Genomic DNA, 27,722 nt, shown 5'->3' with positions numbered 1-27,722 from the left:
GTGGAGTGTCTTTTTCTCTCAATAAATCCACTTTTTACCTATCACTTTGTCTCTCACTGAGTTTTTTCTGTGATTAGACATCAAGAACCTGGGCTTCATTAATTCCTGACACCAGGTGTGTGATCTCAGTTAAAAGACTGTGGATTCGAGTCGCAGTACGGTTTCAGTACCTCTGATGGTGCCCGTACTTCCTGCCCTCACAGTAGGCATCTGGCTCTTCCCCTGGGGCAGAAGTATAACATAGCAGGGAGCTGGTTCTTGGGGTGTGTACCACTTACTTGACTTCCAGAAAACGTTCCTTGAACCTTCTCAAAATAGGATGTACCAGACGTATCTCCCATGAAAAGAACATTCAGATTTTTGAGGCAGAGCATCTAGGGAATATATGCTGCTGCTGCTGCTAAGTCGCTTCAGTCGTGTCCGACTCTGTGCGACCCCATAGACGGCAGCCCACCAGGCTCCCCCGTCCCCGGGATTCTCCAGGCAAGAACACTGGAGTGGGTTGCCATTTCCTTCTCCAATGCATGGAAGTGAAAAGTGAAAGTGAAGTTGCTCAGTCGTGTCTGACTTAGCGACCCCATGGACTGCAGCCCACCAGGCTCCTCTGTCCATGGGGTTTTCCAGGCAAGAGTACTGGAGTGGGGTGCCATTGCCTTCTCTGAGGGAATATATATAATTGGTGTTAAAATAATTTATTCTTACTAAAAAGCAGTAAGGTCCCATTTATGGTAATTTAAAAATTTTTAGATAATTTGATTAAGAGCACGCACAAAACTTTTATGACAATCTTGCTGCAGGAAAGGAACTATACCCATGTGCCCAGACAAATTCAAGGATTTATGCTTAATGGAGAGATTTTATAAGAAAAGAAATGGTTAGATAATTATTGTGATGATTGATACAAAAAGAAAAGAAAAGGAAAGGTCTAGCTAAAGATCTTTACTGACCCAACAGTTGAGAGTCAAACTGGAGAGATAAGTTTCTTAATTCCATCAGAATCCATCAGAAATTTGCTGATGTAATTTATCAGGAACTGGGCTTCCCTGGTGGTCCAGTGGTTAAGAATCCACCTGCAGGGCTTCTCTTGTGGCTCAGCGATAAAGAATCTGCCTGCCAATGCAGGAGATACGGGTTTGATCCCACATGCTGCAGAGCAACTAAGCCCGTGTGCCAAATCCACTGAGCCTGTGTTCTAGAGCTGGGGAACCACAACCGCTGAGTCCAGGAACTGCAGCTCCTGAAGCCTGTGTGCCCTAGAGGCCCAGCTCGGAAACAAGAGAAGCAACCGCAATGAGAAGTCCAAGCATTGCAACTAGACAGTAGCCCCCTCGCTGTGAAGAGAGAAAAAACCCTGGCGGCAACACAGACTCAGCACAGCCGAAGTAAATACATTAATTAAAAAAAAAAAAGAATCCACCTGCAAATGCAGAGGACACCAGTTGGATCCCTGGTCCAGGGAGATCACACATACCCGGGGGCAACTAAGCCGGGGCAATGCAAATACTGAAGCCTGTGCTCCGCAACTAGAGACGCTACCACAGTGAGAAGCCCACGCACACCATCGAAGAGCAGTGCCCGCTCATCACAGCTAGAGGAAGCGCTCTCATAGCAACAAGGACCCAGCGCAGCCAGAAGTGAATAAAAGAATTAACACATTTTTAAAAATAATTTATCACGAATGCCAATTTCTTCCTATGAGAAGTTGTGCATACAATAACCTTCAAAAAATTTTCCATTCCAGATAAGATTTGGGATAAGTTTTTATTTTAAATACAAATGCACTAAAAATGATGGAGGGGAAAAAAATGTTACGAGTATTTCTCAGTGATGGGACTGTAAGGAAATTCAACTTTCTTTGTGTTTTTAAAATTTTCTAGCATATCAATGCATTACTTCTGGAGTTCCTTTAATAAGAAAGAGATGCTTTCCCACTATCATTTAAACGCGGAATTCCATTTCTTCATTGTAAAATGTTTGATTATGAAGAATGAAGTAAGAAATATGAAAGTGTGGTCTGGGAGTCTGTGGAGGACAAGCCATGTCTTCTCAACAGCAGTGAGCTGAAGAGTAAAGTGAGGTTAATAAAGGGAGACAGTTCTTTGGGAGGAAAAGATGCCAGAGAACGAGGTGAATAGCGCCATGGCCCTTGGGGAAGGCTGAGTGCTGATTTGGTCTTAGTAACTCTCCTACATCTTTTGTGCCTATAATAACCAAAGATGGACAGAGAGCAAAAGTCCACTTGAACATACAACAACCCGCCCTGTGTTCCTGCCTGGGAGCTTACATGACCTGGACTGACACTCCTAGTCTTGAAAACAAAGACTCAGGATTTGAAGTCTACACATCTGAGCCCCAAGATGGGCCAATTTGCTGAAATACCTCTGCTCATCAAAAGAAAAAAGAATGTGGAGTGACCTAGCGTAGTCTGCGGCTCAGCAGGTGCCCTAATTACTTCATCTCCCAAGATGAAGTTAGAATGCATCTTTCTAAGTCAGCCTACTCCTTATGCTGTGGTTCAGAACATATTTGGTGGAGGTAAGAAAACATAAAGAAAAAAACAGACAACTTCTAGATTTTTAACATAGCAACTGAGAGTAAATGAGAACAGCATCAACCAACACGGTGGATTCTGGGGGAGGAGCAGGCTGAGGTCAGGGGACGGAGACATAGAAACGAAGGTTTGACATGTTATGAAAATGCTTTATTGGATGTCACCATGGAGATGCAAGTCAACAGTCTGGAGTTCAGGTGCAGTTCAAGCCATCAGACTCAGTAAGATTGTCCATGGAGACAAGAGGGCTGGGAACCAAGCCCCGAGACCACCAGTGTTCAGAGGGTGGGAAGCAGAGAGAAATCATGAAAAGATATGGGGAAAGAGAAACCAGGGAGGTCTGAAGAAAACCTTAAGGGTGAGCTGTGTCAGACTTCGAATGAAGAAAGCTTTTAACTCAAAGTCTTCTCCTACTCCAGCTTATCTTTAAACAATTCTTTAAGGAATGGCTACACTATTCTAGCCCTACAACCTACCTCTCCCAGAACTACTGAAAAGATATGCAGTATGATTAAGTCTTTGAATCATGGCCCATTGTCCTCCCAGCCACCTATATGGTTGATTGTTTTCTTCCTGCTGCCCAGGGAAAGGTCAGCCAAAACAAAGTCCCCCTGCAGGAGAGATTTATTCTCTGGCCTTTATGATATGAAATGAGTCTTCCTTCATTTAACCCATCATTGACTGCCTGTTCTAAAAAACAGTATGCCTTCAATAGACATATTCTCCCCTTGAGAGATGGCTCCGAAGAGCATTCTTCTCCTGGGTGTGTACCAAAAAGCATTTTCCCTTTCCTTACAGACTCAGAACTGCTCTTAGCGCCAAGAAGGTAGTGTTTTACTTGGTTCCACACACACAAAATGATCTAACTCAGATCAAGGATCAAAAACAGTGAGCAGCTCAGGAATTGGTTTCAGGAGCCAAAGTACCAATGTTACCACCACCTCAGTCTCACTGAGCTCTGGGCATTGTAGCTAATCAGTTGGTAACATTGAAAGACTCCTTTTATGGAGGCTTCTCCACCATCAATGAACTCATTTTATATAAATATTTAGCCAGGCAATAAACTGGACAGCCTATATTACTCAACATCAACCTCAAAAGACCCTCCCGATTTATATACACAAGCATCTTGGTGGAGCAATACATTTTACACGCATGACATGGTCAGCGATAAATATACCAGGGTAGGTCAAACCCTATTTGGTTCTCTGCTTTTAACTGTCTTGGGCTTTGTGTGTTTCTTTAATCAGTTGGATGATTTAGATAAACAACGTGTATTAGTCTTTGTAAGTATAACATGCCTTGAACTTTCTCCAGATATTCATTCCCATTCATCATCATAATAGTTGTTCCCCCTTGGCCATCATTAAGATTAGAAACGTCCTTGAACCATTTAATGATATTCCACAAGACTGGACAGACTTTTCATGCCTTGATGAATTGCGATCACTCAGCTTAGACCAATGAAATTGGATATCCTTTAATGTGCCTGATGACTCTAAGGAGTTTAGGGAAAGCAGTGCCTGGGAATCAAAGTGGTTTCAACAGAATAACCATTCATTTGCGGGAACATGCATGAATTGAGTAAAATTTGATTAATGAGTTAGTATCTAATTCATTGCTAACTACAATGGAAATTTTTTTTCTTTGTTTCTACTCCTGAATATGATTTTACCTGCAAATGTCCCTTTATTACAGAACTCATTAGAATGCACAAATTAGGTACAAAATGATTTTTTAAGCCCAAATCAGACTGTTAAAAAGAATGAGGTTTCTCCAAACAAAGTGACAACCTAAGGGGTGGGGTGGAGAAGGAGATGGGAGGGAGTTTCAAAAAGGAGAGGATATATGTATACCTATAGCTGGTTCATGTTGAGGTTTGACAGAAAACAGCAAAATTCTGTAAAGCAATTATCCTTCAATAAAAAATTAATTAATTAAAAAAAAAAAGAATGAGGTTCCTCCAAGCAAAGTGACTTTAAGATGTTCACATTGCTGATGAGGAAAGCATAAAAACAAAGCTGGGCTAGGAGTGCTTTAACTAACTTGCAGCCGAAAAAGACTACTTGCCTCTATTTTATGGGGCCAGGCTGCTCCAGATGGTTACTACGGGAATGTGATCCCCAATGTCTGTGTGATACGAACTAACAGACTTGGCCATTCAAGTCATAAATGTCTTTAATATTTTTACTAACAGAGCAGTTCTACCAGTCCTAAAACCATTGACATCACTGTGGTTTAAAACTGGCCAATGATACTGGCATGTTTAAATTAAACTATAGGTTCTTCCACAAACCACGATCTGAGACAAGAGGGTTGGCAACAGGACCCTGAGTGGAAAGTGGAGAGAGTACTGTGTTTGGAGTCCTGGTTCTCTCACTGGCAATTGGATCAAAGTACTTAAAGGAGCATCAGTTTCTTCCTTTACTCATCAATTATTTATTAAGCATCTATAGTATGCCAGGTGCTGTTCTTGGGATACTGTAAAAAAAAACAAAACAAAACAGAATATGGGGCCCACATTCCTTCACAGTTCTTGATTAATATAACTTTCTACCTTCCAGAATTGTTGTATGGGTCAAATGAGGTGTAATAAGTAAAAGTACTCTGAAATACTTTTCTTCCAGAAGTAAACCCTGAGATGAGAATTTGAGTGCAAGGATTTTCTTTGGGAGGTACAAGAAACGCTGAGAGTGGAAACACGTGGCAAGAAAGGAAATGCAGTCAATAAAGGATGCATTAGTGAGGAAGTCACCCCCATGGGAAACTGGAAATACTACATGGACATCCTGGGCAGTGGTGCACACACAGGCCTCACTGAAATCCCATCCCAAAGTGAGGCTAAAAACCTCAGCTCCTCAGGATCATGCGTTGAGGACTGCTCCAGAAAGTGTTCATTCCTTAGCACTCCTGGCCTGTCACAGGTCATTCTGGAGAGAACCCTTGGGCAGAGAGACGCACATACTGGTAGTTGGAAATCAGCTGGATCACACTGGAAATGGTGGTGTCCAGGGATATGATGTGCAAAGAATAAACTTCTCATCATTCCTCCACTGGCCAGATGGTGCCCGCTGGTCCCCTTCCCCCATTCACGTGCCCCAGTGTTTAACAGACCTGCAGGCTAGCTTATATTACATTAAAAACTCCTCTCATTAACCAACTAGATTTGGAAATAGTAAGCCCTGAGTTTCTCAAACTGGAGTATGTGGGCTCCTGTAAGTTTATAGATATTGCCTCCAGAACCCATGAATTCAAAGAATTTTGTAATTAGAAATGTTTTCATTTTGATGACAAAAATAAATTAAAACAAACATATTCAGGGTCACTTTGTAACTAATACGTGAAAGGCAATTTTATTTGCATTTGCATTTGAAGTTGTGGTAATGGTGACACCAGACAAAGATTTCAGGTAGCTGGAGAAGAAAGGCACGGCCAGGCAAGTTGCACGGAAACAATAACCTGAGTGGATTATTTTCATTGTTCAGGGTTGACCAGAGATAGTACATATAGCAGTCTGTGTGCCAATCTTTGTCAGCAGTAAGTGCAGAGGTCAACTCTCAATTAGGAATTTTTCATGAAGCAGCTGCATCACAATTTCCCAGGGTGTGTTTAAAGTGGACTGGCTAGAAAAATAATGGGTAGGTAGTTAAAGACAAGTTTATTATCCAAAAGGAAGTGTAATGCCAATCATGTCAGATGATGGCTATCAAGTGCAAAAGCAGGAGTCAAGTCAATGAGCTCAGTTTCCACATAACTACTTCTGTAATAACAATCTGCCTCTGGAAAGATGAAGTAGTACTTTCCTCTATTCCTTCCACTAAGCACAGCTGAAAAAACATGGGACGTTATCTGTAAAAAATAAGAAGAAAAGCTGGAAAGGTGGAGCAAAGAAGTCAGAGCAGTTGGGCCCCTGAACAAGGCATGAGCAGGCTGAGTGTTCACTTCACCTCATGTGTCCAGACTGGGTGCTGGAGAAGCTAGTAACCCAGGGACACCAACAGGCACAGACAAAACAGGCCCCGAGGAAAGACTGCTCTCTCCATTCCAACGGACAGACAAGGAGCAGCCCAGCAAAACAAGAAACTTTTAGATAATAGTGCTCTGTGCCAGCCAAACTTCACAGGCTAAGCGTGCATCTCCATCCCACCCCTTCCAGTGAAGGTCAAGGGGACAGCCTAGACTTCTCCCCACATCAGGTTGTGACAGGCGTCCCACACCCCCTCTGCCAAGTCATGTCAGAGAAGGCCAAGTGGGCACTAGAAACTTCCATCTCTTCTAGGGAGTACAGACAACATGTCCTCCTCATGACCCCCACCAGCTGGCATGGTGTCTGCAAAAACTTAGTGGGACCCTACACTCACACCCCACCAAGCAGTAATAAGAAGCCATTCCCCCATGAGTGTCAATGCAGCTGAGTGGGGCATGCTTTCCACTTTTGTCTGGCAAGTAGTAAGGGAGCATTCCCCTTCTCCCACCAGGGTGTTGTCAGAAGAGTTCTGCTGAAAGATAAGGTTTTTAAATAAGATCCAGAGACTTCAAACATTATATCCTACATATCCTGGTTTCAAACACCACTCATACCAAGAATCAGGAAGATCTCAACTAGAAAGACAAATCAACAAGTACCAACACCAAGATGTTAGGGCTGTCTGACGAAGATTTTAAACAAGCTGTTATAAACATGCTTCAACAAACAATTAGGAACATGCCTGAAACAAATGAATAAAAAGCAGAAAGTCTCAGCAAAGAAATATAAGATATAAAGAAAAACACATGGAAATTTTAGAACTATTAATAAAAGCCATAATGACCAAAATTAAATGATGATTTGAGACAAAACAATGACAAAAACAATGTAATTATAATCCATGCTCTTATATCATTGTTAAAATGAACTTTATTAATTTTGGATTTTGTTGCATTCACTTGCAAATCTACTGGGATTATGACTATATGCTGGATGCTTGGGGCTGGTGCACTGGGACGACCCAGAGGGATGGTACGGGGAGGGAGGAGGATGGGGAACATGTGTATACCTGTGGCAGATTCATGTTGATATATGGCAAAACCAATACAATATTGTAAAGTTAAAAAAAAAAAAAGAGCTATACACGTAAGACGTTTCTACCTAGTTCTGTGTTTATACAAGTGGCATTATTTTTAAATAACTTATGTTAACACTTGGGAACTATGAGTTTTTGTTTCCTTTACAAGGGGTCCTCATTCAAACAAGCAAATGTTTATTTATAAAATCTTTTGTGTTGAATTAGGGACTTCTGTGGTGCCTCAGATGGTAAAGAATCCACCTGCAATGCAGGAGACTGGGTTTGATCCCTGGGTCAGGAAGGTTCTCTGGAGAAGGGAATGGCCACCCACTTCAATATTCTTGCCTTGAGAATCCCATGGACAGAGGAGCCTGGTGGGCTACACGGGGTTGCAAGGAGTTGGACATGACTGAGTAACTAACCCCTTCACTTTTTTTTTTTCACTTCGCATAGGTTGACTTGTTCCCCACAACATTCATTCATATGTTGAAGCCTTTACCCCAGTACCTCAGAAAGTGACCATTTTGGAGATATGGCCTTTAAAGAGTTGATTAAGGTAAAATGACGTCATGTGGGAGGAGCTTAGGACACCACATTCACAGAGGAAGAAAGAAGACAGCCGTCTACATATGGCCAATCATAAAGTCTGACTAAAGAATGTTTCATGGGCATTTAAGAGAGTGTGTATTCTGCTACTGTTGGGTGAAGTATTCTAAACATGTCTCTAGGTACACATTATATACAGTGCTATTCGAGTCTTTTATTTCCATGTTGATATTCTGCCTAGTTGTTCTATCCATGCATGAAGGTCCTCAGTCCCTGAATCATTGTCGGAGGACAGCTGTCACTTGGACTTCATCTGTGTGAGAAAGCTTCATCATAATAAGACTTTGAGACTTGGGGGGTTATCTATCTTGCAGCCAGCATTGCCTTAAATAAAAGAGTTTCATGTCTTGGGAATCAATCATCTGCTGCTAGCCCCTTAGTTATAAATATGAATCAAATGAAATTAAAGCAAAACATGGAAAATATGACCAGACACTGAAGCAATGGAAGAGATTTTGGTAATTGACACTGAATCCTTTGTCTCTGGTAAGAAGTCTGGTTTGACCAGAGCGTCTGATTTGGGCAGCTGCTCAAGAATTGGGCAGGGGAGCTAGATGAGAGCAGATCGCAGATGGTAACCCTTACTTCAGTGCCTCACGGCGGCCAGCTTTAAGGGATGGAAGAGCACATCTAAGAGCAAGAGGCCTTCCGAGAATATAAAGTGAGTAGTGACATTAACATGTTTTCTCTCATCCAATCCCTTATTTACTCCACTCATTATCCTTAGAGTTGTTACCCTATAGATAGTATTCATCTTTTTTCCTTATGTATCCTCCCAGAATTTATGTATGCCTACAAGAAGATATTTGTACATAGTCTTTGTCCTAATCCTTATCCCAAAGACAGAAAGTTATACACACCAATCTTTACTTTGCCCTTTTCATCTAATATATCCTGAAGATCTTTCCACATCATCAAAAAGATAAACGCATCTTCCTTTTCAGCAGCTTAATATTATTCCATTCTATGGATAGACTGTAGTTCATCTGACACCTTTGTCGTAAGTGTGGGTTATCGCTAAGGTGTGCCCTTAATTGTGTCCAACTCCTTTGCCACTCCATGGACTATACCCTACCAAGCTCCTCTGTCCATGGAATTTTCCAGGCAAGAATACAGTTTGCCATTTCCTACTTCAAGGGCTTTTTCCCGACCCAGGGATTGAACCCTTGTCTCTTCTATCTCCTGCACTGGCAGGTGGATTCTTTCCCACCAACACCACCTGCAAAGCCCTTCTGATCCCCAATAATCTGCTATTATAAACATGCTAAACAAATATCCTTGCACATTTGTCATTTTGGTATGTGTGCAGGTGTATCAATAAGATAGATGCCCAGAAGTATGTTTCTCTCTTAGAGGGCAAATGCATGTGCCATTTCCAAATTGTCCTCGGAAGTGCTGTATTACGTACTTCTACCATCGATATTTGAGACTATTTCTATATGGTGTGCCAAGGTTTTAGACATTTGCTTAATAAACCAGCACACAAAACACAGTATTCAGAGTAGGTCGTATAAAGGTGTGAAGGGGGCTGGAGGAACTGTGGCATCACAGGTCCACAACTTTTTAAAACATTCATTTACCTGACTGTGCCAGGTCTTAGTCGCAGCGTGTGAGATCTTTAGTTGTGATGTGTGAACCGTTAGTCGCAGCATGTGGGATCTAGTTCCCCAACCAGGGATCAAATCAAGGTCCCCTGCTTTGGGAGTGCAGAGTCTGAGCCACTATTTTTTTTAAATTTATTTATTTTCAATTGAAGGATAATTGCTTTACAGTATTGTGTTGGTTTCTGTCAAGCCTCAACATGACTCATCCATAGGTACACCTCCCTCTTGAACCTGCCTCCCACCCCTCTAGCTTATCACAGAGCCCGTTTGAGCTCCCTGGGTCATACAGCAAATTCCCATTGGCTATCTATTCTGCAAACGGTAACGTATGTTTCCATGTTACTCTCTCCATACATCCCACCCTCTCCTTCCTTCCCCCAAATAGCCCATAAGTCTTTTATCTATGTCCACATCTCCATTGCCGCCCTGCAAATAATTTCATCAGTACCATCACTCTGGATTCCACATACACGTGTCAGTATACAATATTTCTCTTTCTGACATACCTCACTCTGTATAACAATGAGTCACTATTTTTAAGGAAGCTCAACTCTTATGGATCTTTAACTTAATTCAATTACCTTAGTTTAGCACAGGAGGATGGGGAAGGCAATGGCACCCCACTCCAGTACTCTTGCCTGGAAAATCCCATGGATGGAGGAGCCTGGTAGGCTGCAGTCCATGGGGTCGCTAGAGTCGGACACGACTGAGCGACTTCACTTTCACTTTTCACTTTCACTTTTCACTTTCATGCATTGGAGAAGGAAATGGCAACCCACTCCAGTGTTCTTGCCTGGAGAATCCCAGGGATAGGGGAGCCTGATGGGCTGCCGTCTATGGGGTCGTACAGAGTCGGACATGACTGAAGCGACTTAGCAGCAGCAGCAGCAGCAGCAGCACAGGAGGAAATTGTGACCTCTAAGAACCTAAGCCACTTGTTCAAGATCACATAGGAGGTTAGCCTGGCAGAGCCAGCCTGTGTTCTCCTGCCTCAGTTCACTGCACTATTGATGCTTCTGAAAGGCAGAATAATGGCCCTCAAAGACGCCCAGCTCCCCACAACCTGTAACATGTTGCTTGCATGGCAAAAGGGAGTTTGCAGATGTGATTACAGTATGGACCTTGAGATGGGGAGATTATCCTGGCTTGTTCAGCTGGGCCCAATCAAATCAGAAGAGCTCTTAAAAGTGGAGAACATTTCCTCACGGTAGCCAGAAGAGATCTGTTGGAAAGGAGATTAGTCAGGGATTCAAAGCATGAGAGGGACTCAACCCAGCTGTCACTGGCTTTGAAGACAGACAAAAGGGGCCAGGAACCAAGAGTGTCAGTGAAAACTGAAAACAACCCCCAGCCAGCAGCCAGCAGGGACATGGGAATCTCATTCTTACAGCCTCAGGGAACAGAATCCTGCCCACAGCCTGAAAGAGCTGGAAAAACATTCTCCCGTGGTACCTCTCACAAGGAATACAGCCCTGCCGCCATCTTGATATTGAACCACAGGAGACGGAGAAAGGAACCAGCCAGGGACTTGTGACTTACAGGACTGTGGGGTGATAATCTCGTGTTGTCTCAAGCTGGTAAGTTTGTGCTAATTTCCTAGGGGAGTACTACACCACTGCACACCGGCTTTTCCATGTCACCATGAGGAGCCTTCATTTACCCATTTAACAATATTTACTGAAGACCTATTATGTGCCAGGCAGTGTCTCAGGTGCTGGAGGGATAGCGTGAGTGACACAGAGATGCCGTTTCCAGGGAGCTTACTTTCACACAGAGGGAGGCCTCTAAACCAACAAAGATGTCCGTTAGATGGTAGAGTAGAAAGTGGTGAGTGCCAGAGGCAAATAATGCAAGATGATGATGGAGCAGGCTGCGGGGGAGTGTGGTGAGGAGGGTGCTCACTGAGAAGGTAATATTTGAACAGAGTTGAAGGAGCTGAGGAAGAAATAAGCCATGCGGATCTGTCTGGAAAGTGTTTTCCAAGGAGGGGTAAGTTCTGAGATAGGAGCACGTCTAAGCTGCTCCAAGAACAGCAAGGGGGCCAGGATGGTCAGAGCAGAGTGAGCAAGGGCAGGCAGCATGCCGGAGAACGACAGGGAGCAGAGCCTCGGGTCTCCTAAGGGCTCTGGGACAAGAGGTACTGGAAAGATTTGAGAAGAGGAGCACCCTGGTTGCATTTCACCTGGCTGCCAGGTAGACAAGTACCTGAGGGACAAGTGCAGACACAGGGGGCCAGTGCAGGGCCCTGCTGTGATGAGCCAGGTCAGAGACGATCTGGATGGCTGCAGTGGCCTGGTGAGAAGTGGTTGGCTTCCAGATATACTTTAAAGGAGCGGCAACAGGAGGGACTTTCTTAGTGATCTAGTGGCTAAATGGCAACCCACTCCAGTACTCTTGCCTGGAAAATCCCATGGATGGAGGAGCCTGGTAGGCTCGCTGGGAGTCGGACACGACTGAGCGACTTCACTTTCACTTTTCACTTTCCACTTTCATGCATTGGAGAAGGAAATGGCAACCCACTCCAGCATTCTTGCCTGGAGAATCCCAGGAATGGGGGAGCCCGGTGGGCTGCTGTCTATGGGGTCGCACAGAGTCGGACACGACTGAAGTGACTTAGCAGCAGCAGCAGCAACAGTGGCTAAAACTCTGCACTTCCAAGGCAAGGGGCCTGAGTTCGATTCCTGGTCAGGAAACCAGATCCCATAAGCTGCAATTAAGAGTTCGAATGCCACAGCTTAAAAAAGATCCCGAACGCTGCAATGAAGATTGAAGATCTTGCATGCAGCAACTGAGCGCAGCCAAATAAATAAATGTTAAAAAAGGAGGGCCAATAGAATTTCTTAATGGATTCGTTGTAAAATAGCAGAGAAAGTAGATTCAAGGATGTTGGGTGAGTGGCCCCTGTACATCTTGACTCTGGATTCATGCCCTTATGCAGCCCCTTCCTCTTGAATCTGGACTGAGCCAGGGGACTTGATGTAAGCAATAAATGTAGCAAATGTTGGGCCAGTCCTGAACTTAATCTTAAAAAGGCACGGCAAGGGAATTCCCTGACGGTCCTGAGGTTAAGAATCCACCTTCTAATGCAGGGGACAAGGGCTCATCCCTTGGTTGGGGAAGTAAGATTCCCATATTCCACAGGCAGCAGCTTCTGTTTTTGTGCTGCTGGGAACCTGAAGGCACCACATCTTGTAGGAGAGATGGTCTGAAAGGACCATGTCGAGAAGCCTCGAACAGAGGGAGAGGCCCTGAGCCTACATGGAGAAAGGATGCTCCGCAGCCCAGCCCCTGTCTTACCCTTCAGCTCAGCTGAGCACCAGTGCCTACCAGTGAAAGCACTGGAAAGCCACTGAGAGAGGCTGAGTCTCACTGACAGAGCTATAAGCAAATAAAAAAGCCATTGTCAAAGCTACTACGGTTTGGGGGCAGTTCACTATGCTGTGAAACATGGAAAAAAAAAAAAAAACAAGGATTTGGGTCTGACCATCCAGAAGAATGGTGGGAGCATTAACTGGACAGAGTGGCAGCTAGTTAACAGGCTTGGGGGGAAATCTTGAATGGAAAGATTCAAATCTTACTGCTTCTAAATGCAAAAGAAACATTCATTTCCCTTAATATAGTAGAAGAATGAGATCTTCTGTTAAACACTGCTGGATTTCCCAAGCCCAGGAATGGCCGTTTTAGGAGCAACCCTTTGTATCTTCAGCATAATAGCAAAGCAGACGGTAAAGGAACTGTTTAGATTTTTTTTATTGGCAGCTTCTGAAGCTCTGCTGACAATCAGCGAAACCCCGACGGCAGTTTCAGGCAGAGAGACCCTCACCTGGTTTTTCCAGCGTTGCCACTGTGGTTTCAGGGCTCCGGGGATGCCAGCACCTCAAGGAGCACCCACCGTGCTCGCTCTCCCTCTGGCTTCCACAGCTGGTCAGGAAGAATCGTCCTGGGCTTGGCGGATGGGCTTCTGGAAGCTGAGTGTGCAGCCTCAGAGCAAGGGCCCTGCCAGTTCCCCCGTTAACCCTTTCTGCGGCCGTCCACCTCAGGGCCAGGTGGGCGGGAAAAGAAACGCGGCTTGGGCAACTTGGTCAGCCTGTGGGGCTCTGATGGCAGATATCTGGGCGGGTACATCGTTCAGTTCCCCCAAATTAAGTGCTGAGGAGAGGCGATGTATTGCTTAAGAATTCTAACACCCCAGAATAAATATTAATACGAAAGGACTACCTTCTGTTGCCCACCACTGCTCACTCACTCCCACCTGCAGCCCCAGAGGTATGCCCACCCACACCTCCTTCCCCGGCTCATCCAGCTGTGGGGGAAGAGTTTCAGTTCAGTTCAGTTCGGTCACTCAGTTGTGTCCGACTCTTTGCGGCCCCATGGACTGCAGCACACCAGGCCTGCCTGTCCATCATCACTCCCGGAGTCCACCCAAACTCATGTCCATTGAGTCGGTGATGCCATCCATCTCATCCCCTGTCATCCCCTTCTCCTCCTGCTCTCAATCTTCCCCAGCATCGGGGTCTGTCAAATGAGTCAGCTCTTAGAATCAGGTGGCCAAAGTATTGGAGTTTCAGCTTCAGCATCAGTCCTCAGAATACAGCTAAAGGCAAACGAAGTCATCATCCACACAAAGGCTCATCTTCTGGGTTCAACCTTTTCTTGGACCAGTTTGGGGGCGGGGGACTTCCACCTACAGTCTCTCTGGAAATCCAAACCCCACCATGACCCACCACTGCAGCCCTAAGTAGGGCAAAAAGACTGGGCTTTAGGGCACAGAGGGGTTCACACTATTGAGCAATTAGAGGGCTCCTGTCAGAGGAAAGTTGATGGGTTTGACTCAAGAAATATATATATTTTTTTAATGTTAGGAGGCATTGTTTAAGAATTTAACTATATACTAAAGGGAAAAGGAAGAGGAGGGATACATTAGGAGCTTGGGATTAACTGATACACTATATAAAAAACAGATAACCAACAAGGACCTACTATACAGCATAGAACTATACTCAATATTTTATAATAATCTATAAGGGAAAATAATACCTTTTTAGCTAATATTTTATAATACTTTTTCAGATTGTATCTTTATATATAATGGTTTCCAAGAATAGGTGCTGAAAATAGAGGTCAGTACTCTGAAGAGTTTATAACAGTTTTCATATAAAATATATGTATTCATATACCTATGTGAATTAGCCAAATCAGCCTTGTGGGAGGGGAAGTGGGTAATGAGGTATATGTAACCCTACAGGTTTGGACAGCTTTCCATAATATTATTAAGTGAAAACTGAAGGCTATATAACTCCATTTAGGGGTTCAATATAATCTGACTTGTGTGTTAAAAGCACAGAAAATTCATGCATAAGAAGAATCTTTAAGAATAGAAACTAAAGGATACAAGCTAAAGTGTTAAAAACCGTTGTCTCTAGGGAAATGGGGTTATGAATTAATTTTTTTCTTGCTTTTATTTTTATTATAGTAAGCATAGATCGCTTTTGTAACAATGATCAGATTTTTTTAAAATTTCACAATAATTAATAATTCTAGCACTTTTCTAAATCTTCCCTTCTTCACTCCCTGCTCCCCTCTCTCACACCCTCCATCTGTTGCAACAGAGTAATCTTGCTCATCTCAGGTACCCGGAATGAACATCACCACTCCCGAACATGGGGCCAGATGACAAAAGGCTTCTGAGCAACCAAGAGATGTCCCCACGTCAATAAACTAAAACACATCCATTTTGCTCACAGACAAGCATCTCAGACTAGTACTGATGACTTGTTTATGTATACTTAATCAGTTCAGTTCAGTTCAGTCGCTCAGTCGTGTCCGACTCTTTGTGACCCCATGAATCGCAGCACGCCAGGCCTCCCTGTCCATCACCAACTCCCGGAGTTCACTCACACAGTTCTAACAGACATTGGTATCTGAGTTCAAGTGCACATTTAGAAAAGGCAGTTAGAGGATGAGAAAGTACCCACCGCAGACACACACACAGGAAACAGAGAGAGCTGGCAGAGGTGACAAGCGAGGACAGAGTCCAGACAAGACTTCCACGCCATAGGTCCACACAAGGACTCCTCAGGATACAGTGCACACCCTCTGCCTCCTTGCCAAGGTCAGAAGAAATCCCCGTTTCTAAACTCAGAGAGGATCACAGGGATGGCTATGTCCAAGAGAACCAGACATCAAATGCCCAGGCCTTAAAAAGAAACAGAAAACAGGATCATCCACATTAAAAGTGGGCACCTTTAAACACAGCTTCAGAGTCTTGGTGACAGAGGCCAAACTTGGGAATGAGGTTATATTCTTGTTCCTTTCTACCTTTCCTGCTTTTGAGCGAAACGATGTTGATCTTATATCTGTCAGAGTCTTCTTCTCGTTCCACTATCTTTTCTTCAATATCTGATCTTATAATCAAGGCACTTACACTACCCCCATTACTTTTTGCCTCCATGAGCCTTAAGTGTCATTTTTCCCCTTCTTGGTTTCACAACAGTCCTTATATTAAAAAAACCAACAACTAGAAAAACATTCTTAATGGACTGTTTTTGAAGGGGCTGTGCCCTTTTATACTGACCAGTTTTTAAACTCTTCATAAAAATGGTGTTTAACAAGCCCAAACTTTCAAATGTGAATGGGATAAAGTCAAAAGGAGATGAAAGAAATGGCATTCCTGGTGAAATAGGTCAGATGATTTTCAGATTCCAAAGTGTCCTGATAGTTTTATGTGATCCAATCCAGTTCCTGAAAAAAACCCTGCCAACAGGTAACAGGTCTTTGAAAGCTTTTGAAGCCAAAGGCTCCCTACCAGCCAGCCGATCTCTTATGAAGTTCTTGGCCTCATTAAGAATGAGAAACAGATACCATGGCACCGACCTGTCTACAAGGACACAATGAGACAAACGTAATTGCTTGTATGAGGGATATAAGTCAGCAACTCCCAAATCATTCATATTTACACGCACTCCATTTTGGTTGTCTTTCCTTTATAATTTGGCCATACATCGATGTCAAGTGTATAATTTCATCTGGGGCTTTATCAGTTACCGCCCAGAGCCATGATTATATGGTGGGAACTTCCTCCCCAGCACGTCTATCTTTAGTATCTTCTTGATAGTTACCTCTTACATGTAAAATCAAAAGGAAAGTCTTGGTTTTCTTATGTGGCTCCAGAATCACTAAATATAACATTTAGAAGCAATTTATCAACTGAAACCATTGACTTTTCAGCTGCCATTGCCATTTCTCAAAGCAAAGTGTTCCTATTCCTTTCCTTCATTATTTTTTTTAATCAAATTACAGTGGAAATTTTAGGGACTTCTACACTGACCACACAATCATGCACTAAGTTCATCTTTCATCTTGCTGGTGTCCAGTCTAATAACAGAGATAAAACTGGATTTTGAACAATCAGAAGCACAGCTAGAGGCATACAGGTATGATTTCTGGAAAAAGTAACTTTTTACAAACAAAATAAAAAACAACTCTCCACTCTAGGATTCAAAAGATAATTTATTAGTCAGAGGAGAATCACACACTGTATCCAGCAATATGCTTCTTTTATTTCTGTGCCTTTTATCTTAAAAATATATTTAAACAAGAAACAAAGATAATATTGAATTTTCCCATAAATTTTGCTTTCTTATTTACAGTGTTACATTGTAAATAACATTCCATTATACACAGATTAAGGACTGCATTACTGTATGTTCTCTTTACATATTCTTTCATAATACAGTACACACAGCTCGAAACTATGCAGGATTTAAGCTTAGAAAAGCTTGAGGAAGGAAGTACAAACTTTATCAATAAGACTATTATTTAAAAAGGTTCTGACCTTAATTCTCTGCTAGATTGTTTCACTGAAACCATTCTTTGTTAAAGAAAAATGCCCCATATGAGGGATGAGAACAACAGTTTAAGTCACCACAGGATCCACTTAAACTGGCTAACAAATAAAAATACTTTGTTACTAGCACTGTTATCAGGAGCACGGCCACTGTCCATCATTGCAACAAGTAGATTTACTCTGCAGTTTCAGACACATTACATGTTACATCAACACAGTCGGTACTGCTTTGTGAAATCAACCATTTCCTGCAACTTTAGGTTTTACCTGTAAACAGTTAAAGCACGCATTTTGGAAGATGATTTAATCATTCGTGGTCTGAGGTTACATAATAAGGAGGAGTTTCTAATTCATTGAAGAAGCGAGCACACGCGCACACACACACTCACACACACCGCATCCCGCTCCCCCGCCCAAGACCCGCGTGTTGCCAAGCACTAACTACAGCAGCACTAGTGTCGCGAGGGATGCGCGAGGGACGCACGAGGCTGCGACAGAAGTTATGGAACGAGGAAGGTTAAACATCCAACTTCCGTTAGAACCCCGTGGAGCCCGGGTTCGGTGATGCCCTCGACGCTCCGGGTTCCGCTGGAAGGCTCAGCTCACCGGGCTCTCCAGGCGGCAGACGCCTCCTTCAATCGCCACGGATTGTCCGGCCACCGCGCCAGGAGGGAGTCTGGAAATATGAGTCTGCGGAGGGGAGACGAAGACCGTTAGAGGCGCCAGCTGTGTTTCCTCCCCTCCACGTGCGACGAAGGGGTAGAAAACACCAGAGAATCTTGGCTTCTCTTTGCTTCTGAGAATCTCCAGGCTGTGCTCGTGGGTAACTCAGGGGCAGACAGATCCTGTTTGTTCAAATCTTAGGGGATGTTAACTGAACACCTACTACATGCCAAGCACAGCACTGGCAGGGGGAGGATTCCGAGATCAGGACAGCACGGAGCCTAGGGTTTAGTCATACTCAGAACAAGAATGGTTTTCAGGCCAGCTATACTGAGCATATTCCAGTTACCTGAAACTGGCAATTGATACACATCTTGTCCTCTAAACATTCAAAAGTGAGGACACCTGATTCATATTTATCCCCTCAGTTTACTTCTTAAAAGAGTTAAGCAGCTTACAAAAATCAGACCACTCAACCTTGCCTCAGTGAGGGAATGAAAAAAAGAAAAAGAAGAACTTACAAAATAAGTTAAAGACAGGCATGACTTCACACAAAATCGAGCCTGAGCTCTGCCCCCATGCTGGAGGCAGAGGGCTGCCTGGTCTCCCAGCTTCCCGGGGGCAACGAGCAGACAGGGGTCCGTGCAGTAGAATGGGATCACACAGACCAACTGCTCAAAGAAGAACACTTCCTGGCATGGAGTCCAGGAAGCCACTCCTCTTGCACGGCTTTACCCGCAGCAGGTACCACGTACAGCAGGCGGGTGAAGACAGCATCTGGAGAACAAGGGGCTTTGTAAGGCTGTGTATTACAGCATCACGCAAAGGAGGTCAGCAGGCAAATTTCTTCCATGAGGGGTCAGCCAGGAATTCCTTTTTTTTTTTTTTTTTTTTGATGATCTCTCTTAATCCAGGGATAGATAAATGTCGGAGTTTCTAAGAAGAACAGAGGGATTGTATATCCTTCAGATAATCCTCTCTGATTCTGCTTTTCCTAAGGACTGAACAGAGGGGAGCTCAAGTCCCAGAGTGCAGTCGCTGGATGCAGCGGGGGAGGTGCCCAAGCCTGGGGCAGGGGTGACATCCTCTTGCGCAACCAAAGATGACGCAAGCACGTGCGTTAGCTGGAACAACACGGAGGCTAACTGATTTTAATTCTTAGGTATCATTGCACAACTCCTATGACAGCAACTGACATAGTCAGCAATTTGGAAAGTTCTGGAAAATAGAAAATGTTCTCTGGGTATCTAGTGTTTCTGTATGCAAGGCAGGAAGCCACCTGTAACCTGCAGGACAGAGGTCTGTTAGCTCTGGGCACAGCAGGCCCTGTGCCATCTCCTGGGAGGGGGGTATCACTGAGCTCACCCGCCAGACCCATGCCTCTGGCACCATGTCCCAGAGTCTGGCCTCATTACTGCTTGCATCTGAGGGTCGTACCTGGGGGTATCTAATAAGTACGGATGTATTATACCGGGAAGTCCACTGTAAGACACTCGTGGATCGCTGTTTCTTGTGATGTCTCATTAACCTCAAGGGAGGAGTTTGAAGACAACGTGTCGTTTGAGTCTGCTACCCAGCAGCCCTCGTCACATCCAGCCGCCTAAGGCTCAAACCCACAATTCCCAGGGCTCCGTGTTGTGGGGCCTTTTATTCTTTCAGGAATTCGTTAGCATGAAGCCAAAGAATTTTCTCCTCAGGCATCATTCATCAATTAAAAAGAACAGTCTAACCAAAGACAATCCCTGAGAGAGCAGAAGCCCCTTAAGCCCCTTCATCCCTTATCACCCTCTTCAGCCAGGAAATGGTCACGTGATTACAACAGGGATCAAGAAGATAGAAAACTATACAGTAGTTCCTCAATAAATTAAACACAGAATTACCATATGATCTAACAATTCCACATCACAGTATATACCCAAAACAAGTAAAAGCAGGGACTCAGATATTTGTACACAAGGCTCATAGCAGCTTTATTCACAAAAGCCTACACATAGAAGCAAGCAACCCAATGTTCATCAAGATATCAATGAGCAAAACATGGTCTGCACATACAATGGAATTTTCAGCTTTAAAAAGAGTTGACATTCTGACACATGGCACAGCATGGGTCAGCTCTGAAGACACTAAGCTCAGTGAAATAAGCCAGACACAAAAGGACAAATATTGCATGATTCCACTTGCATGAGGCGCCTAGAAGTCAAAATGCAGAGATGAGAAGCAAGAAGGTGGTTGCCAGGGGCTGGAGGGAGGCAGAATTAGGGAGTCATTACTTAATGGGCACAGAGTTTCAGTTGGAGAAGGTGAAAAGTTCTGGAGATGGAGGGGGGTGACGGTTGTACAACAAGGTAAGTGTACTAAGCGCCACTGCAAAGCACACCTGAAATGGTTACCATGGTAACTCTTGTGCAGTGTGCGCACGTGTGTGCATGCTCAGTCGCTTCAGTCATGTCCAACTCTTTGCAGCCCTATGAATGTTATATATATTTTAGCATAATTTTAACAAAAGAAGAAAGCAGAAATGACAATTTTCTTCATAGTCTAGAACTGTATTCTATAAGATGGCATTAAAAGAAGGGGTTAGCTGGAATGAATCCACAGTGCAGACCCCAAAGGAGAAACATTACCACCACATCCATGAAATTAAAAGATGCTTACTCCTTGGAAGGAAAGTTATGACCAACCTAGATAGCATATTCAAAAGCAGAGACATTACTTTGCCAACAAAGGTTTGTCTAGTCAAGGCTATGGTTTTTCCAGTAGTCATGTATGGATGTGAGAGTTGGACTGTGAAGACAGCTGAGCACTGAAGAATTGATGCTTTTGAACCGTGGTGTTGGAGAAGACTCTTGAGAGTCCCTTGGACTGCATGGAGATACAACCAGTCCATTCTAAAGGAGATCAGTCCTGGGTGTTCACTGGAAGGAATGATGCTAAAGATGAAACTCCAGTACTTTGGCCACCTCATGCGAAGAGTTGACTCATTGGAAAAGACTCTGATGCTGGGAGGGATTGGGGGCAAGGAGGAGAAGGGGACGACAGAGGATGAGATGGCTGGATGGCATCACCGACTGGATGGATGTGAGTTTGAGTGAACTCCGGGAGTTGGTGATGAACAGGGAGGCCTGGCGTGCTGTGATTCATGGGGTCGCAAAGAGTCGGACACGACTGAGTGACTGAACTGAACTGAACTGTTCACAAATAGGTTGAAAATTTCCAATCACATTACTTAAGATATCTGTCCCTAAAAGAGAAGTCCGGAGGAAAATTTATCCTCACATTTCCTGGAGATACAGAGAGAACCCAGTGAGACTTCCTGGCAGTCCAGGCACCAGAAGTAACAGAGAATAAATTAATTTTTAAAAGATCAGAGTGACCGTGTGTCCAAGCAGACAGCCTGTAACTTGACCAGGGTGATGTCTGTCTTAAAGCAAATGATTTTCTTTTGAGCATGAAAAAGACCCAGAATTAGAAGGAAGAAACCAGGAGGCCAGGGGACTTGATAACAATCCCTTGAGATCTACAAAAACACAAATGGTCAATTCAAACTCACTTCTAACACTCCCAACCCCACCAAGTTTACGACAGAAAAACATCTAAATAAACTGAGCTAAACCACAAAGTATCAAGGAGAGTTAGGAAGGGAGATAAAAAAGAATTTGAAAAGATGACAATGGTCTTCAGATATTTATTAATGGTACATGGGCAAAATACTTCAAAAAATACATTGAGATTTGTATAAATTGAGCTGTTTGCCTAACAGAGAAATGCTCACTCAGACAAACAAGTTGTTAAGGTTAACTTTTCAGGATTATCTCTTCCCTAAATTATCACTGAGTCAATTACAAAACACACTGGGCATGATTTTGGTGTTGAGAGGAATAAAATGATTAATCGTCCAAATGTATGTCAACACTTCACCAGTTTCATCCATCAACATGATCTTCAAACTCATCAGAAAATATGACCTTGGCCTGGAAAAGTTTGAACCAAGATGTACTTGATGCTTTCTGTGGAGATTTCAACAGAGCATCAAATCATATTATAAACAGTGGGGCTGTTTAAGAGAATATTTTATATGAGTGTTTATCTCTAAAAGTTCTTCTGGAGAAGTGGGTTTGAATTCCTCGAGCCTAAAAATAGACCACTGTCTACAATGAACCTGCATGTCAGCATTTTAAAGTGCAGTGAAGTATTTTACATTGAGTGTATAAGGACTGTGCAGACTCGAGCGTGTCCTACAAGTATAAGAACTTAACATGGTATCTTTAAAACCAAAGTAGCAAAGTACTGTACTGGAATTCAGAATTACGAGAAATAACACGTGAACACCGCAGATGCCAAAGCTGCAGCGTTTTGGGCCTTCTCCCTCTGTTCCCTGGGAACGCCCCACTCACACAGCGCTCTAACCAGGATTCCGTGACTCATGGCCCCTTCAGTTTTCTCCAGGAAAGAGCACCTTTACCGGACCCTCCCCTCAATCTAGCAGCTCTTCTCGCTCCTACAGCTCCCAGCTGAGCGTTTCATGGTTTTCGATGCAACTGTTCAGGTTTTGGTTTGCTTGGAATTTTTGAGTCTCTGTAGTTGAAAGCCCAGTGAAGGCAAGAGTTCGTCTTGCACACACTCCTCTACGTTCCCTGCACTTGTCAGAGTGTCTGACACAAGCATATTCTAGAAATGTTCACTGAGTGGAGAAGTGACTAGAACATACCCTTCGGGGCTCTGTTTATGTACAAAGAATCTCAAGCGTTTTCACGCATGGGACCTATTTGGTTAAAAAGTCAATCACACTAATTTGTTACAGTGAAGACTGTTTTTAAATAGATTTTTAAATAAGCATGGACTGGTTCCATTTCCCCACTTTGCAAGTGATTATGGTGTTAGAATGGACATAGAACCTTAGATTCCGAAGATGCTGATGTCTCCACACCAATGGAACCCAACGGCCTTGGAGTTAGAATTCTCTGGTTTCTTAATAATTCCTTTAAATGGCCAGACAGATCCTTGAGGTTAACACTCCTAGAAGAACTGTCACTTTATAAATTAAACTGTCTAGTCAAAGCCATTAATCTTAGGTTTGTATTTTTTTTTCTATTAAAACCAAAAGCATTGTATAATAACATATTTAGCCTGAAGACTTCAAAATGAGAAAAAGAAAAATATAATACAGAAATTATATAATTGTCTGATGTCCTAATCACAATCTAAGTAGTAGCTGAGACTTCCTATCATTCATACTCATGTCTTTAAATCTTTTAAGACCACCTTAGTGACTGCTTTTTTGTGGTTTCCAGGAAAACTACAAGCACACAATTTAATTCTGAAAGTCTCAAAGTCTTTATTTAGTGGTTATATTTTAATCCATCTTTCCACTCGCCAGAGAGTTGCTTGAGATCTGCCACAACAGTCAAGGGAAGAAGATTATTGTCCTCCTTTGGTGGGGGTCAGGAAAATAAAATATAGACAGACGTATTAATAGCTAAAAAAAAATAAAGCTCTTGGAAATGTTTTACATTGCTTTCATAATTCTGAGAGTTTGGTTTCTGTTTTTTTAAGAAAACAAAAACAAGCTTTTTTCATCAATCACTGACGAGGAATCCAGAGCACCTTGGCTTCCGGGCCACTCTTCTTCCTGGACACAGCGCTGGACCGCACTTCCCAGCCTTCTTTTGCAGGGACCTCATGTGTGGCTCATGATTGCAGTCAGGCTTACAAACCCACCAGGCTTCATCAATCTTATAAACCGTTCTCCTGTGCTTTCTCTGATGACCTGAGGCCTATGTGAGGTGAGGAACCTGGGACCCCGAATCATACTTTGGAAGAGAGCCCTCTGCTAATCAGAAACTCCAAACTGTATTTTATGTGAGTGAGAAACACGCTTCTCGCTGTGTGTAAACAATTATACATCTATATTCTGGGGTTTCTTGTTATAGCAGCTGGAGCTATCGTAACCAACAATGATTCTAGCCAGGCTTCGGCACTTATGTGCTGTGTAACTTCTGCTGGTTACTTAACTTCTTGGGTGCCCACCTCTAAAATGGGGATAGTAACATTGTCATCAGGTTGACAAGGACGGTACGAGACACTGATGCAATGAGAGCACACGCCAGTAACTGTTAGATTCTTATTATTCAAACACACATAGCACTGTCAGACACAAAGCATCATGCAGGACAATCTGATGGATTGTTTGACATCCCAGAATTAGGAAATCCTATTTGAAATGTTTGATATTCTTTAAAAATAGGATGAGATATTTTCATGAAAAATTAGCTGCATGCTAAAAGGTAACACTGAAGAAAATGGACACCGTTTGACCAATATTCTGATGCTGCTGTTTTGCTGTCACTGATACAACAATTAAAAATTGCTGAGTATTTACTAACTACTCAAGGCTGTATGGCAACCCACTCCAGTACTCTTGCCTGGAAAATCCCATGGACAGAGGACCCTGGTAGGCTGCAGCCAACAGGGTTGCTAAGAGTCAGACACGACTGAGAGACTTCACTTTCACTTTTCACTTTCATGCATTGGAGAAGAAAATGGCAACCCACTCCAGTGTTCTTGCCTGGAGAATCCCAGGGACGGGGGAGCCTGGTGGGCTGCTGTCTATGGGGTTGCACAGACTTGGACATGACTGAAGTGACTTAGCAGCAGCAGCAAGGCTGTATATTGTCACCCTGCTTATTTAACTTCTATGCAGAGTACATCATGAGAAACGCTGGGCTGGAAGAAGCACAAGCTGGAATCAAGACTGCTGGAAGAAATATCAATAACCTCAGATATGCAGATGATACCACCCTTATGGCAGAAAGTGAAAAGGAACTAAAAAGCCTCTTGATGAGAGTGAAAGAGGAGAGTGAAAAAGTTGGCTTAAAGCTCAACATTCAGAAAACGAAGATCATGGCATCTGGTCCCATCACTTCATGAGAAATAGATAGGGAAACAGTGGAAACAGTGTCAGACTTTATTTTTGGGGGCTCCAAAATCACTGCAGATAGTGACTGCAGCCAAGAAATTAAAGGACGCTTACTCCTTGGAAGGAAAGTTATGACCAACCTAGATAGCGTATTGAAAAGCAGAGACATTACTTTGCCAACAAAGGTCTGTGTATTCAAGGCTACAGTTTTTCCAGTGGTATGGATGTGAGAGTTGGACTGTGAAGAAAGCTGAGTGCTGAAGAATTGATGCTTTTGAACTGTGGTGTTGGAGAAGACTCTTGAGAGTCCCTTGGCCTGCAAGGAGATCCAACCAGTCCATTCTGAAGGAGATCAGCCCTGAGATTTCTTTGGAAGGAATGATGCTAAAGCTGAAACTCCAGTACTTTGGCCACCTCATGCGAAGAGTTGACTCATTGGAAAAGATTCTGATGCTGGGAGGGATTGGAGGCAGGAGGAAAAGGGGACAACAGAGGATGAGATGGCTGGATGGCATCACTGACTCAATGGACTGAGTCTGAGTGAACTCCGGGGGTTGGTGATGGACAGGGAGGCCTGCTGCTGCTAAGTCACTTCAGTCGTGTCTGACTCTGTGTGACCCCGTGTGCTGCAGTTCATGGGGTCGCAAAGAGTCGGACACGACTGAGCGACTAGACTGAACTGAACTGAACTGAAGGGCTTTGTTATATACCAGTCTGCTGTATCACTAATCTTCTAAGGCTCAAAAACAATCAGCTTAACATGCTTGGGTGCTACAGAGGAAACCAAAGTGATAGAATACTGGAAAAGGGTTTACAATACTCCAATGTGCGTTTTCCAACACCAGCAAGCAATTAATTCAAGTCTGAGGATATTGGGGGCTTCCTAGGTGACGAGGGGCTTCTCTGATAGCTAAGTTTGTAAAGAATATGCTTGCAATGCAGGAGACCCCACTTCAGTTCCTGGGTCAAGAAGATCTGCTGGAGAAGGGATAAGCTATCCATTCCAGTATTCTTGGGCTTCCCTTGTAACTCAGCTGGTAAAGAATCCGCCTGCATTGCAGGATACCTGGGTTCAATCCCTGGGTTGTGAAGATATCCTGGAGAGGGAAAGGCTACCCACTCCAGTATTATGGCCTGGAGAATTTCATGGACTGTATAGTCCATGGGGTTACAAAGAGTCAGACACGACTGAGTGACTTTCACTTTCAGGTGGCGAGAGTGGTAAAGAATCTGTCTGCCAATGCAGAAGATGTAAAAGACACAGGTTCAATTCCTGTGTTGGGAAGATCCCCTGGAGGAGGGCGCGGCCACCCACTCCAGTATTCTTGCCAGAGCCTGGTGGGCAACAGTCCATAGGGTTGCAAAGAGTTGGACACACCTGAAGTGACGTAGCACACATGCAAACTGTGGCTATTGTCTCAATCCTGACACTGTCTACCAGGAGACAGTCAGTCCCTGTGGGTAAGAACTCAGTCACACAAGACTGCCTCCCCGCAAGTCCAGACGCCAATACCAGGTCCATATTGTCACCTGCATTTCTGGCCCCCAGCTATAAATCGGCTATAAGTAGGAGGTTCCCACGGCCCTATCCTCGGGTTTGATTAATTTGCTAGAGCAGCTGACAAAATTCAGGAAAATCGTTTACATTATTGCAAAAGGACATAATTCAGAAACAGCCAGATAAAAGAGATGCCTGCCTAAGGAAGGCAGGCAGAGGCTGGGAGCCCCCATGCCTTCTCTAAAGACACCAGTCTCCCCAAATCTCCACATTCATATTCTCAGAAGCCCTCGGAACCTTGTAATTCTGGGATTTTTACAGAGGCATCATTACATAGGTATGATTAATTGAATTATTGGTCACTGGTGACTGAAGTCAACCTCCAGCTCCTCTCCCCTCCCCATAGGTCAGGGGGTGGGGCTGAAATTTCCAACTCTCTACCCATATGGTTGGTTCCCCTGGTAACTAGACCCCAGCCTTAGGTCATCTTGGGGTTTTCCAAAAGTCACCTTTTTCCAACAGTTTATTAAAATAAACTCAGGTGTGGTTGAAAGGGTCTTGCTACGAATAACGATACTCATTTCAGCTTTATGTCTCTGAAGTGAGACTGAAGACTAAAGGTCAAATATTATATATAACAAAAGATACTCCTATCGCTTTTTTCACTTAGAAGTTCCAAGGGTTTGCAGAGCTGTGAGTCAGGAGCCATGGAGGAAGAACAAACATGTACTTTTTACAATAAATCACAGTATCACAGATATCCTGCCACAAACACCGCAGGAGGTCAAGAGAGAGGCTGGATGTGGACCAAGGAGGTGGGGCAGACTCTCCAGAGGCCATGGCACTGGACAGGACAGCAGTGGGACACAAAAATCATGTCTGGAGCCTGCAGAAAGGAGAGCTGACTCGTGTGTCTGGTTTGAGCCACGTGGTATTTCCAACTTTTCAAAACTTAATAGAAAATATTTTAAAATAGGGAACTTACACACAAGC

General features: G+C 43.7%; 1 protein-coding gene across 6 annotated transcripts in view; it reads right to left on the bottom strand.

Annotated features, from left to right (window-relative positions):
• Positions 1-27,722, bottom strand: part of TASP1 (taspase 1) — a 317,056-nt gene that overhangs the window by 38,506 nt on the left and 250,828 nt on the right. For 5 of the 6 annotated variants that reach the window (XM_027560285.1, XM_027560289.1, XM_027560290.1 and 2 more), the window contains one exon: positions 17,298-18,342. The exons of the other annotated variant lie outside the window; for it this stretch is intronic. In XM_027560285.1, the coding sequence (XP_027416086.1) occupies positions 18,250-18,342 (93 nt within the window). In that variant the 3' untranslated portion in view covers positions 17,298-18,249. Of the gene's footprint in view, positions 1-17,297; positions 18,343-27,722 lie in introns of those variants that run through there. 6 annotated transcript variants of the gene reach the window in all.

The sequence above is a fragment of the Bos indicus x Bos taurus genome, chromosome 13 (assembly GCF_003369695.1).
Source record: "Bos indicus x Bos taurus breed Angus x Brahman F1 hybrid chromosome 13, Bos_hybrid_MaternalHap_v2.0, whole genome shotgun sequence".
In the NCBI taxonomy this organism is placed as follows: domain Eukaryota; kingdom Metazoa; phylum Chordata; class Mammalia; order Artiodactyla; family Bovidae; genus Bos; species Bos indicus x Bos taurus.
The sequence above is the reverse complement of the archived record's forward strand: the minus strand, read 5'-3'. Positions and strand labels throughout refer to the sequence as shown.